Below are 12,582 nucleotides of genomic sequence, written 5' to 3' on the forward strand. Positions count from 1 at the left end.
GGAGGCAGCGTATGGCTTGTATCAAACTCTATATTTAGGAAGAACAACTGTGAGCTATGACAGGAATTCTCTTTAACACTTATCCTTAAACCGAGTTCCCCTCCAGCCCCGAGCCAGGAGCAGCTCTCAATACCGGGTGAGGCACAGAGCACTTGAGCTATTTCAGCCACATGAAAAGCATCGGAACTGAGATCGCAGCTCAGAGGACACCGGGCGTCCCTTCCACTCACTGAGAAGCCTTGTATTCTTGCACCTGGCTGCCTGGAACTTTCCTCAGGCAGGAAACAAGTACATAAAGCAGGTAAGCAGGAGGACCCAGCTCAGGCAACTGGGCTTTCTGAAGGAAATTTCCTTGCTACCTAACTTGAAGTGGCTACTTATAACTTTGTAGGACTGTAACCAGTGGGTGTAGCTTCCTTGTAAATTCACTGTTCATTGGTGATGTTGCTGCTTCTGTTTTATAAATTGTTGGGGGGCGGGGAGGTTGAAAGGATATCGAACTAAAAGTAGTTTTCATTGATAGGGACATTAAGAAAATTTCCATGGTCCAGATATGATGACTGTGACCCTGAACATGAGATCATTTTGATTCTCATGGCCAGGATTACAGTCAGTCAGCTGCAGACTGATTCGGGCTGTAAGCCTAGAAATAATCAGGAGAATTTGGGTCAGAGAAAAGCTATAATGCTAGCTCTTTGGTTTACCTAAATGCAAATTATTGCCAGAGCTGTTAACACAGTACAAGTTTAAAACGCTTTTCTCCTCTCCCTAAGCACCAGGCTTGGCCTCAGTGATAAAGTTCTATCAACCTATAAATCCATTAATACTCCAGACCCATCTTTTTGAAAGCCTCACTTCAATCGCAGTGTTCCCCATACCCAGCAGAGTAGAGGGCAGCAGCCCTGTCTCTCCCTATGTGGGCACCAGATTATGATACGTGGCAATGCTGAGTGTCTCTTCCCTCTCGGCATATCTCAGGCAGAGTTGAATAAAGACTTAGTTCGGACAGCTGAACATCTTTCTACACCCTTCTTGGGAATTATTTTTAGCAGCAGACAGAAGATAATTCCCTGTGAGACTGAGCTGTAGCCACTTAATTGACCTTTAAAAAGAACAAACGAAGCCCCCTCTCTCCATATATTGATTTATTTTCCTCTGAATCCCTGCTTATTAAATTAGCGATATTAATGTTGACAAATTTTTAGTAAGTGAAAGAGTCTTACTTAGAAGTCAGATATTAGATGCTGTCCAATCAAATACCAGCAGAGGTATATTGTACATGACTCAGCATACGGACCATTAAAGATCCCCACTGACTTGCAGAACTGCCAGGAAAGCTCAACTGTGCTAAGCCGGCAAGCATTTCCATTGTAGTACAGGCTTTGTAAAAGTCAATGGTAAAACTTTCCATGTTCTCAAATTGTAGCCAGAACCAGGAGACACAGTAATAGAGTGCTTTAAAGAGTACCTCTTTGGATGAAAAGCTGTGGCCCCGGTGTGAGTGGAGTTGTGCATCTAAGGCATAGCTTTCTTTTTTGGTCCTGGGATGAGGCATGCAGATACAGAAGGAAGGTGCATTCTACACCCTGCATCCTTAATGGAGGTGAACGCAGGGCCAGGGAAAGAGCCAGGGAACACTGTCTATTTTTATTCATCAGTGTGCTTTGCCCTGATTTCTCTGAGAATAATGAGGACAGCGGGAACGGCTGCAGAAATGATTTACACAAACGTTATCTAGCCCGTTTGCAAGGAATGAGAGCTGGGATCTGACCAACTTTCTAGAGGTGTCTGTCTCGCAGACTGACGTATATGTTAAGAAGGAATTTGTATGCAAATGAGATTATACCAATGCTATACAAGGCCCAAGGAATATCCATCCGCTAGGTTGAGAGGTCCACAAAATACAAAGCAATCCAGGACTTTAGCGAAAAAACAAAATCAGCCTAATTTAAAAAAAAGTCAATGCGGTATAAATAACACAATCATTCACTGCCTGATTTTTTCCCACATTTCAACTTGCTATTGTAATAACATAAAGAAATTCCTAATCCCCACATTTCAAATTGACATACAATAAATTTTTTAAAGTTCCCAAGTGATATTAGTTAAACTTTAATTGTACACGTACAGAGAATGCTATATGATGAGATATTTAAAGTCCTGTGAGAATTATTGCTTTGCATGTCTTCTAATAGCTTTTGAGGAATAGAAACATTAAAAATTAAACTACCAAGCTTTTCCTTTTGAAATTGAGCTGTGTGTCCTAGATCCAAAAATTAAAAATCCTTCATTGACTTTTTGACACTGCAGGAAAGACAGCAACCTATCTGAAACATATCATAGAGAAAAAATGGATTCCTAATTGTTCAACTTGTTATTGCTTTTTAACTTTTTAACCATATAAAAAATAAATTTATTTATTTTTTTATAAATTTATTTATTTTTGGCTGCTTTGGGTCTTCGTTGCTGTGCTCGGGCTTTCACTAGTTGTGGTGAGCGGGGGCTACTCTTCGTTGCGGTGCACAGGCTTCTCTTGTTGCCGAGCACGGGCTCCAGGTGCCTGGGCTTCAGTAGTTGTGGCACTCGGGCTCAGTAGTTGTGGCTCATGGGCTCTAGAGCGCAGGCTCAGTAGTTGTGGCGCACGGGCTTAGTTGCTCTGCGGCATGTGGGATCTTCCCGGACCAGGGCTTGAACCCGTGTCCCCTGCATTGGCAGGCGGATTCTTAAGCACTGCGCCACCAGGGAAGTCCCTATTTTTTTAACCATATTGAAAATAATTCTACCTAGACCCTTATGCATGAAGGCTGTATCTGTATATTACCAAAACATTCAGGTGAAACTGTAAAAAAAAAAAAATCCCATTGTTTTCATGTATGTGACTCCAAGGACTATATAGTTGAGTATACTAATTTCAGAGATTTAAAAAAATTATGTAATTGTTTAACTTTGTATAATAGAGCCTAAGACTTTGAAGACCTCAGAAAGAAAAAAAAGCAAGTTTTTCAGAGTTCTCAGATCGTAAATTTTATCTCTAAAGTGTGTGGGGCATCACTACAGCAGTTTTTACTCTGTACTTAGAGCTGTAGACCAGTATAGAACTAAAAAGTCTCCAGCTAAGGGCAATGGCAATAAAACAATACATATTTGCACCATGCTTTACAGTTTTCAAGGCATTTTCAGGAACCTTATGTCATTTTGATTAGTACCACAACCTGTGAAGTAGGTGAAATTTAAGGAAGAGGAAATGGGCCTAGAGATGTTGACTGACGTAGTCCAGAGGACACCGGACATGCAACAAATGCCAACACGGCTCTCGGTGTTCACTGACTCACCAGTGAGCCCACACACTTACACCAGTCAACTGAGGAAACTCTAGTCAACCCAGTTTATCATTTGGGTTTAAAAAGCAGCGTGTTTTTAATTCACTGAATTTCAAACTTTTTCACTCCGTCCTGTCGACATTTAATAGACCTAGCTATAACATCACTTGTACAGAGCTGGGCTGTTCCCTGCTCCCTGAGCCTCAGTAAACCTCGGCCACTAGTCCCTGGGCTCTAAGTCAGGTCTCACGAACTGAAAGAAAGCAAAGGTCCTTTGGGAAGGAAGCACTGCTACCTCTTAGGGATCTGACATGGTCACATAAGTCCTATTTGCCTTCTGAGACTGATTCGTTAAAAGAAAAGAAGACAGAGGCGAGGCTTGCCTGCCAGCTGCCTGGTTGCCTGGTTTACAGAGCCCAGGCTCTGGACGCACAGAGCAGGGAGACGCGGCCCATGTCCCCCAGGTCTCTGTGCAGAACAGACACGAGCACAGCGAGCAGGGAGCATCGCAATAGTAAGAATGCGATACAGGCCATTTCTCTTTGGGTGTTTGACAGAGGCGAGGCGGTCCCGATGGACTGACGTGCAGCCCTGGCAACAACTCGGTTCAGATCAAAAGTTCAGTTTCAAGCAGAAAGCTTCTGAGGCCCCAAACAAAGGTGTTTTATTCCCACAACCTCTTTGCTTTGCTGTTCTTGGCAGGGGGGCAAGAGGGCAGGGAAGGAGATGATAGCGCCTTTCAAGTTTCTGATTGCCTATCATGAGCATCAGGGGAGAGGCATCTCAGCATTTCTCCTCCTGAATGATTTATCCAGCGCTCTAGTGTTCCCTCTCCCTGAGGCATTAGGAAGGAGAGTCTCTAAGTAACCGGAAACTGAGACTGAAAGAATATATGGCCAGTGAAAGGGGTGACTGCCCAGTTGAATCATGAGTTAAATTCAAATTTATCACGATTGAGAATCTGAATGCCGCCACCTCTAACAGTTTCTTACCTGTTTTTTTAGGGATAAGACCTTGTCGATATGTCGAAACAGCCAGTTTCCAATGTCAGAGCCATCCAGGTAAGTAGACATATTTGTGTTTTAACATCAGCAACTTCCAGTCTGTTTGCTTAATAAATCAGACTTTTTGTGACTGTTCACCCCAACTGATGATTCACTTCAAAAAGAAAAGAAAGACTCGTGTAAGGTACAATTAAGGAAGGATATAAGGCTGGTAATGTATAACTGAGAAGGGAGAAGCTATTTTTGTAAGGGAGTCAAAGTTTATAAATGAGAATTAAATGGTCTTCTACAAAAATGCAGTGTGTATGTTTTTTGATATGCTTTTTGATGTGTAAGTTTTTGATATGCTCATCGATGGGAATTTAACAATTCAATTTCCATTTTTATATCCAATTGAGTTTGTTGACTCATCTGTTTAGAATACATCTTTCTTTAAATAACATCCTTTTCTTGTCAAGTGTTCTTCCCAAGGCTTGGGTATTTATCTTTTAAGGTCCGTATGCTATTATGTCTCCTCATGCCCTCTCAACAAACAAATTCTTTGGTTGTTTCATCTGACTTAAGTGTTACCCACAATAAGGGGAGGGGGAAGCAGGCATTTTGGAACACAAATACAATTATGGAGAAAATTTTAGTATTTGTTTTGACTCAGTACTAAATTTGTTATTTCTCTTAAGAGCTTGGTGTTTAACTCTCAAGTGGCTCCCATACTGATACGGTGGGCACAATGCTTTATCGTAAAATTCCATCTTTCCTTTCCATCAAGATGGAGCCTTTTGTACCTTCTCTAAAGGAACTTTAAAACTTTTTTTCCCTGGGCTTTCCTGAATACTGCACAGCATATGGTAGTTTCTGAATACTTGGGGTCTGATGCACCATCATACATACACCTACTCATAAACGACTGTATTTTGAAGGGACATGCATGTGGTTAGATTGTGGTGTGAGGAATCCTAGCACACACCGGTGGTGGAAGTGGGTGGAGGGACGTATCTTTACCCGTCATGACTAATGCATAGCCTCAAATGGATGGGGTTCTTAACTGGTAAGATATATAACAACCTCTGGAAACCTGTCGCAGAACAAACCACCAAGGAAGGGCCTATTGGCAAGGATTCAACTCTGCATTGCCATGTTTGGCCCTCTGGTGTCCACCTAGTGAGTTTCTGATGTACGTACCCTGACATTGGTAGTAGAATTCATTTTGCCTCCCAGGCCTGTGAGCATCCTTGAGCCTTTGAACCTTCTCTTTTACCCAGTGTGTATAGCTGTTAGTGGCATGGGCTGTGAAGCCAGATTAGTGGAGTTTGAATCCTTAATCCATTTTGTACTGGTGTGGGATCACGGGGAAAACTACTTTACCTACTTTACTTCTCTGCCTCTGTTTCCACATCTGTAAAATGGGGACAGTACTCACCTCCTAGGGCTACACGTATAAGATGCTTAAAACAGCACAGTAAGCCCTCATTAAGGGTCACATTGTTACTATAATACTTATCATTCCGGAATGCTCTGTGTTAAAGTGACAAAAAATAATACCATTTAATCACTGCATTTGAAGCTGTCAAAGTGCTAAACATAAAATTTCCTTTCTATTTTGCAGGACACAAAAACATAGTCTCTCAGGCTGCCTTTTATTCTCTTCCTTTTATAGCTGAAAGTGTGTTGATTTTTCTTCCTTAGTGCTTCCTGGCCTCCCTCAAATCTACACTGAAAATTCACCCGTATTTTACCTATTAATTTTGACCTTGATATATTTTTAGGTCTGTAATATTTAAAAAGCTGCTATTGACTGTTCTCAATAGCTGTTATTATACTGCATTTTAAAAAAAATCCATCTACTCTACCAACAAAGGCAGTGCTTCCTTATGGATGTGGTATTGCCTCTCTCAATATATTTTATGCCAGACAGAAAGCCTAACTTAATGCACCTTCAAATGAAATACTATTTCTTGTGGCTAAATAGGATCTGCACTATCTGATATTTTCCTATCATTTCTGCATTAAATGTAGGGTCTATTAAATAAAATATGAAAATGGTTACTCTATACAAAATGCTTTGTAGTAGGAACATTACCTAGGCTATGGTCTTGTGTGGAACAAATAGAAACCCCAGCTGATGAAGGAGTGCCCTTGCTGTATAAGTACTAAAGATCTTAAATGTTCCATTCAACACACTCTAGTCACTTCTTTTTATTAGGATCTCATTTCCAATTCAGTTCAACTGTCACATTCTGGGTGCATACTTTGTTCCAGGCACCATACTAAGTGTTGGCTATGCAAAGATGAACTGAAACCTGATCCTTGAGTTTGAGGAGCTCATGGTCTCCAGGACTCACTAGCTATGCGACTTTGGGCAAGTTGTTTTATCCTCTTTGTGTCTCAGTTTCCTCATCTGTCAAGTGGGGAATTAATAACGTGAGCTCATAGGGTTCCTGCGAGGGTTAAATGAATCAATACTTGTAAGTGCTTAGGCTAGTTCCTGGCTCATTGTAATTGCTCAGTAAATATTAGCCATTATCATCAATCATCATCATCGTAATCATGTAGTTCAACGGTTCCCAAAGTGCGTCTCCTGGAATAGCAGTTTTATGGGATGTTGTTAGTTAAAGGGTTCCATGCTAAAGTGTTTGGGAACACAACATTAAGCAAAGTTGAATGGGATCTTTACTGCAGGATTTCTCAGAGTCCATAACTTGCTAATGGCTTCATATATTTCCAAGAAGGCAGTGATGTATACAATGTTTTCTACACATATTGGACCTTTTAAATGAGTATCTTGTAGGATAGTATTTTGCAGTGCAAACTTCTAGAAGTAATGACTTAGATCTCTATTTTGTTTGGATTGAGCAAACTTAAGCCTCTGTCAACCATATTTCTAACAGTCAGGCATAGGTAGTTGAATTACTGCACTTATGTACACCAGACAACATGGAGCCAAATGGTTATAAATCTCTACCTGGCCACTCACTAACTCTGTGACCTTAGTTCACCCTTAGTTTACCCTTCTGTAAAATGTGGACATTCATACTACTTAACAGGATTGTTATAATGAATACACAAAATAATGTACGGCAAGTGCCTAGTTTATAGCACACAAAGTCCTTAAGAGATGGCTCTTCTAATTATCCAAGTAAGTAATGCATGGAATGGCCTTGTTTTCTCTTCAGCTGCTTCCATCTCCTCCCTGCCCCAGAATAAGCGGGAGGCCAGAATCAGACCCACCCTCAGAGGAGATGGACAGTTGTCTTTCACATCCACACTGAAGAAGAGATGGCCTTTGAATTGTAAGGGGATTCTAGCTAAGTCTGCATTACTTTTCAGTTGTATTAGTGAAATCTCATTTATCGCAGGGACATAAAAACATCCTGAAGGAGTCAGCTGATTCTTCCATAGTCTGCAGAGGGCCTTTGTCTCCTAAGCAGCTGATAAGGCTCTAGACCAGACGTTGGCCCACCTTTTCTGTAAAGGACCAGATAGTAATCAATACTTTAAGATTTACAGATCACTGGGCCTCTGCTGCACTATTCAGCTCTACTGTTACAGCACAAAAGCAGCCATAGGCAATACATATATGAATGGGTGTGGCTGTGTGCCAATGAAAGTTTATTTACAAAAACAGGTGGCAGGTTGGATGTGGCCCATGGGCCGTAGTTTGCTGACCCCAGTTCTGTGCTCTGTAGGCTGCTTGTTAAACCCCACTGTTGATGGGAATGGAGTTGCAACCAAGGTAACATCAGCACACTAGGCACAGTGGGTCTGATCCTTTCAGATGAAAGAATTTGACATGACAGGTGGTGGGGAAAGCTAGAGCTGCCGGGAAATCTAATCCCATCAGCGATCTGTTTGGTAAGTCTAATGAGACCAAGTGACACTGACCACTGGCAGCACCTGCCTGTCCTTCCCCTTCTTCCTGAACACACCCCCTTTGGCAACTGCCATGGGCCTCCCCAGGGCCTCAGCCCACCCAGAGCCAATGTCCTCTGAGTCGTCACTGGCCCTTTCTCTTCACCATTGATCAAAGTAAGCTGAGTGTTATTTGTCCTTTCATGTGAGATCTGAGAGTTTCATGGTTGAACGGAAAAGAGTCCTGTGCCCTAGTCATAGCTCTGCTCCGTGACTTCACCCCCGGTCCTCATGAGCTGCAAAGGGCAGGGGGCGGGGATGTTGCATTAAATGACCTGTAAGCTTCTGTCCAGCTTCTAATAGTCCATGAACTTCTTGAGAATAACTTCTAAGGTTTATTATTAGGACGATAATAATAGTCAGTTTCTTCAGGGTTTACTATGTACTTGGCACAGTGCAATGGGATTTCCATGGATTATAATGAAAGGTTTGGAGAAGCAAAAAAACTCACCCAGGATCACACAGCCTGTGAGTAGGAGAGTCAGGAACTGAACCCGAGTTGCCTGATCCCAAAGCCCACGTTTGGAACCATTTTGCAACAGTGACTAGTCTTATTACTTACTATCTCCAGTCTGGCACCGAGAGTGAAGATGGAGGAGTGGGTGTAATCATAACTACCAAGGCTACTTGAAGGACAATTACCATTTTATGGATGCTGGGTCCTCCCTTTTAAAGCCCTCAACCGACATTCAGAAACGGTGCCAGCATTTCAGCAGAAGCAGCTAATAGCTTACCCTGATTAAAGTCATCTTAAATGTAAGTTGGCTAGGAGTGAAAAGTACAAAGTAAAGTGACTCAGTAACAAACATGGTCTTGAAATACAAATGACCATGGCCACTGAATCCCACCTCTCTGCTTAATTGACTTAATCAAGCTGCTCGTGAAACTAAAACTAACTCCTTTATCATACATTTTAGAGGAATGATTATATGAGCCTTGCATCATTAGTTAGTGTATGGCTTCCTACTATGGGAAGTTTCCACTGTCACCCAATCCATGTGTAGAACAGAATATCTTGATGCCCCGAGTTTTAGTACTCCTTTCCCTTCCCCACCCGTTACCATTGCTCTTCCACTCTCCATTGCTCAGGGCGTAAGGGCTCCGTGGAAGAAAAGAGCCCGACAAAAATATTTACAGACAGGTGTTAGGGACTCTAATTCCATCTAGGACTTCCAGTTTATAAAAGGTTTCAGGTATGTGACAATCCTTTGTACAAAGGAACAGACTAAAACCACCCATGGCTGGTCACTTAATCAAATACATTTATTAAAGCAAATAATAGGGGCTTCCCTGGTGGCGCAGTGGTTGAGAGTCCGCCTGCCGATGCAGGGGATACGGGTTCGTGCCCCGGTCCGGGAAGATCCCACATGCCGCGGAGCAGCTGGGCCCGTGAGCCATGGCCGCTGAGCCTGTGCTCCACAACGGGAGAGGCCGCAACAGTGAGAGGCTCGCGTACCGCAAAAAAATAAAAAAGCTAATAATAATAATGATGATACATACCTTCCTTTACTATTGCATTTAAATGCGAAAGATAAAATATGAACTTTCATTTGTCACATGTTTTTCCTTTGACCTTGGATCTACTGTTTCTTTCTTAGGTAAACCACTATAACACAGTGTTTATGATTTCCACTGCTGGTTTCTTTGAAGTGTAGCCAGAACTTGAAATGTAGCAGTTTGACTCTAGAGCTACCTCCAGCTGGTGATCTTTGCTGCTCTGCCAGGGCTCCATATTGGTGACATACACTGACTAAGGGATGTCATTTTTTGAGGCTGACATTCACAAGTACTTCAGAAATATAACCTGCCTTCAACCGATTGTAGACATTCTCTTAATAGCTGTACGATACATTATTGAAATCTACTTTCCCCTGGATGACAAGACTACAGTTGAGTCACTCAGAAAATTATTGAAGAGAACAAAAAGTGTTGAGAACAGAGGGGAAAAAAAACACAACAACCTTTCAGTATGAAACATCATGGGTGAAAAACTGGCTGAGTGGGAGTTTCTCAAAATTGTATTGAGTGGGAAAGTTCTGTGTGTTCTGAATCTATTTCACATTTCAAGAATCCCTAAAGACAAAGAAGTCATGCATTCTAGCGATACAGAGCTTTATTTTAAAATGGGTTGGATATATTTTAGTTGGTGTGTGTATGTATGTATGTGTGTGTGTGTGTGTGTGTGTGTGTGTGTGTGTCTGTCTGTCTGTCTTCCTAATCTAGGCTAATATATCAAATAAGAAATCTTTTAAAATTAGCTATTGGGAAAACACCCCTGTTTCTGAGAGTCTTCTGTGAAGATGCTAGAAATCTCAAAATGTCATATCCTGCTCCATTCAGAGAAGGACTAGGACTGTAAGAATAGGAGAGCACAGAAAGAAATATCGTAAAATGCAACCCTATAGGGGCTCCTCTTCCAGCGGCTGGGAGAAAGCCATGGGGGAGGCTATAGATTCTGGCAGGTGCTGTTGGAGACCTTGGAAAACTAAAGATAGAACCCGTGGGGAGTCATCTGAAACAAATATGCAATGGCAGGAAACTCCAAAAGCCTGAGCGCTAAAAGGAGAGACTGAGTGGGGACGAAAAGGGAGGGGGAGATAAGAGAACAAGGGCTCTGGAAAGCAAAGTGGAGTGGGATTGTCAGTATCCAGTGGCTAGCAGCTACAGAATCCAGCCCACTGGGGAAAGATGCCATTGCACTGTAAGTCACACAGGAGTGGCTGTGGAGGGAATACTGTTTCCAGAATTCTCGGGCTCAAAGCCTGGAGCCAAGCAAGAGAACAATACAAATAATTAAGGGACTAGTGGAATTAACTTACAGGGAATTCTTTCGGCTTTTCTTCACCTGGTGAGATCAAGTGTAGTATTCATTTCACATCAGATAGGTCTATTATCAGGGAACTGTATCCTGTTCTGGCAAAAGATGATCTAGTAGATTTTTTCCATTCCAACTTTGAGGATGTAACAAAGTATGTATAGCTTGGGAAAGTGATGCACTGGGTCTGCTACATCAGGGGCATATTTAGAAATATCTAAGATTAATAAATCTCAAGGAGGAATAAAAGCAAGGGAAGGTGTTACAAAAGGAAAAAACAAAAGCCTGCTTCCTTTACACTTACACAGAATCTATATAGAGAAGGAAGTCCAACCTCATATCAACTCCAGGTCATTGATTTCTGTTTGTTTATTCTTTCATAAAAACGTAGCTCATATTCCAAACCCATTTTGAGTAGTGAATACCATGTTCAATTTGCAGATGGAAAAATCGAGTCATTGAGAAAGTATTTTGTTTGTGTTCAAACAGCAAGTCAGTGAAAAAGACAAGAATATGACACCAATCCTCTGGCTGATGGAACAAAAACAGAGAGCTATAGGTCTACACATTTCTATGAAATTCAAGTTACAAGGAATTTTTCTTATGGTTCTAATTTAGCCTATAATTTGTCACTCAAATATCACCGCCCTACAATTATATTAATGAATCGTCTCTAATCAGTTACAAAGCAATCCTCTGACACTCCCTTAGGTGTACATTAATGATTGGATACTTGACACGTTCACAGGCTGCTCTGGATCCTGTCAATATTTGCTGTCAAAAAAACCATTTAGGGCTTCCCTGGTGGCGCAGTGGTTGAGAGTCCGCCTGCCGATGCTGGGGACACGGGTTCGTGCCCCGGTCCGGGAAGATCCCACATGCCGCGGAGCGGCTGGGCCGGTGAGCCATGGCCGCTGAGCCTGCGCGTCCGGAGCCTGTGCTCCGCAACGGGAGAGGCCACAACAGTGAGAGGCCCGCGTATCGCAAAAAAAAAAACCCCAAAAACAAAAACAAAAAAACCACAAAAAAACCCATTTAGGTTCTGGGTTTCTTGAGTCATGCCTTAAAGATGAAAAAGCATCAGGCCAGTGAGTTAACGGCTCACTTTTCAAATGTGGCTTTTTTTTTTTTTTTTTTTGCGGTACACGGGCCTCTCACTGTTGTGGCCTCTCCCGTTGTGGAGCACAGGCTCCGGAAGCGCAGGCTCAGCGGCCATGGCTCACGGGCCCAGCTGCTCCGCGGCATGTGGTATCCTCCCGGACCGGGGCACGAACCCGTGTCCCCTGCATTGGCAGGCGGACTCTCAACCACTGCGCCACCAGGGAAGCCCTCAAATGTGGCTTTTTTTGATGCCTATTCTAGAATTATCCATTTGGCGTGCCCCTTTTCCAAGGCCATTCTCAAGGTGTAAGTTTGTGTGGCCTTGAGCAAATCACCTAACCTCTTTGAGGCTCAGTTTCTTTATGAGTAAAATGAAGATGATAGTCTGCACCTCAGAAGTTTGTTGTGAGGATGAAGGTGTTATGACAACCTAGCT

General features: G+C 42.4%; 1 protein-coding gene across 2 annotated transcripts in view; it reads left to right on the forward strand.

Annotated features, from left to right (window-relative positions):
• The first annotated feature begins 139 nt into the window (after positions 1 to 139).
• SMPX (small muscle protein X-linked) overlaps positions 140 to 12,582 on the forward strand; it is a 52,450-nt gene continuing 40,007 nt past the window's right edge. For both annotated transcript variants that reach the window (XM_060002107.1, XM_060002108.1), the window contains exons 1-2: positions 140 to 301; positions 4,325 to 4,381. In XM_060002107.1, the coding sequence (XP_059858090.1) occupies positions 4,343 to 4,381 (39 nt within the window). In that variant the 5' untranslated portion in view covers positions 140 to 301; positions 4,325 to 4,342. The remainder of the gene's footprint in view (positions 302 to 4,324; positions 4,382 to 12,582) is intronic.

This window comes from Delphinus delphis, chromosome X (assembly GCF_949987515.2).
Source record: "Delphinus delphis chromosome X, mDelDel1.2, whole genome shotgun sequence".
Taxonomy (NCBI): domain Eukaryota; kingdom Metazoa; phylum Chordata; class Mammalia; order Artiodactyla; family Delphinidae; genus Delphinus; species Delphinus delphis.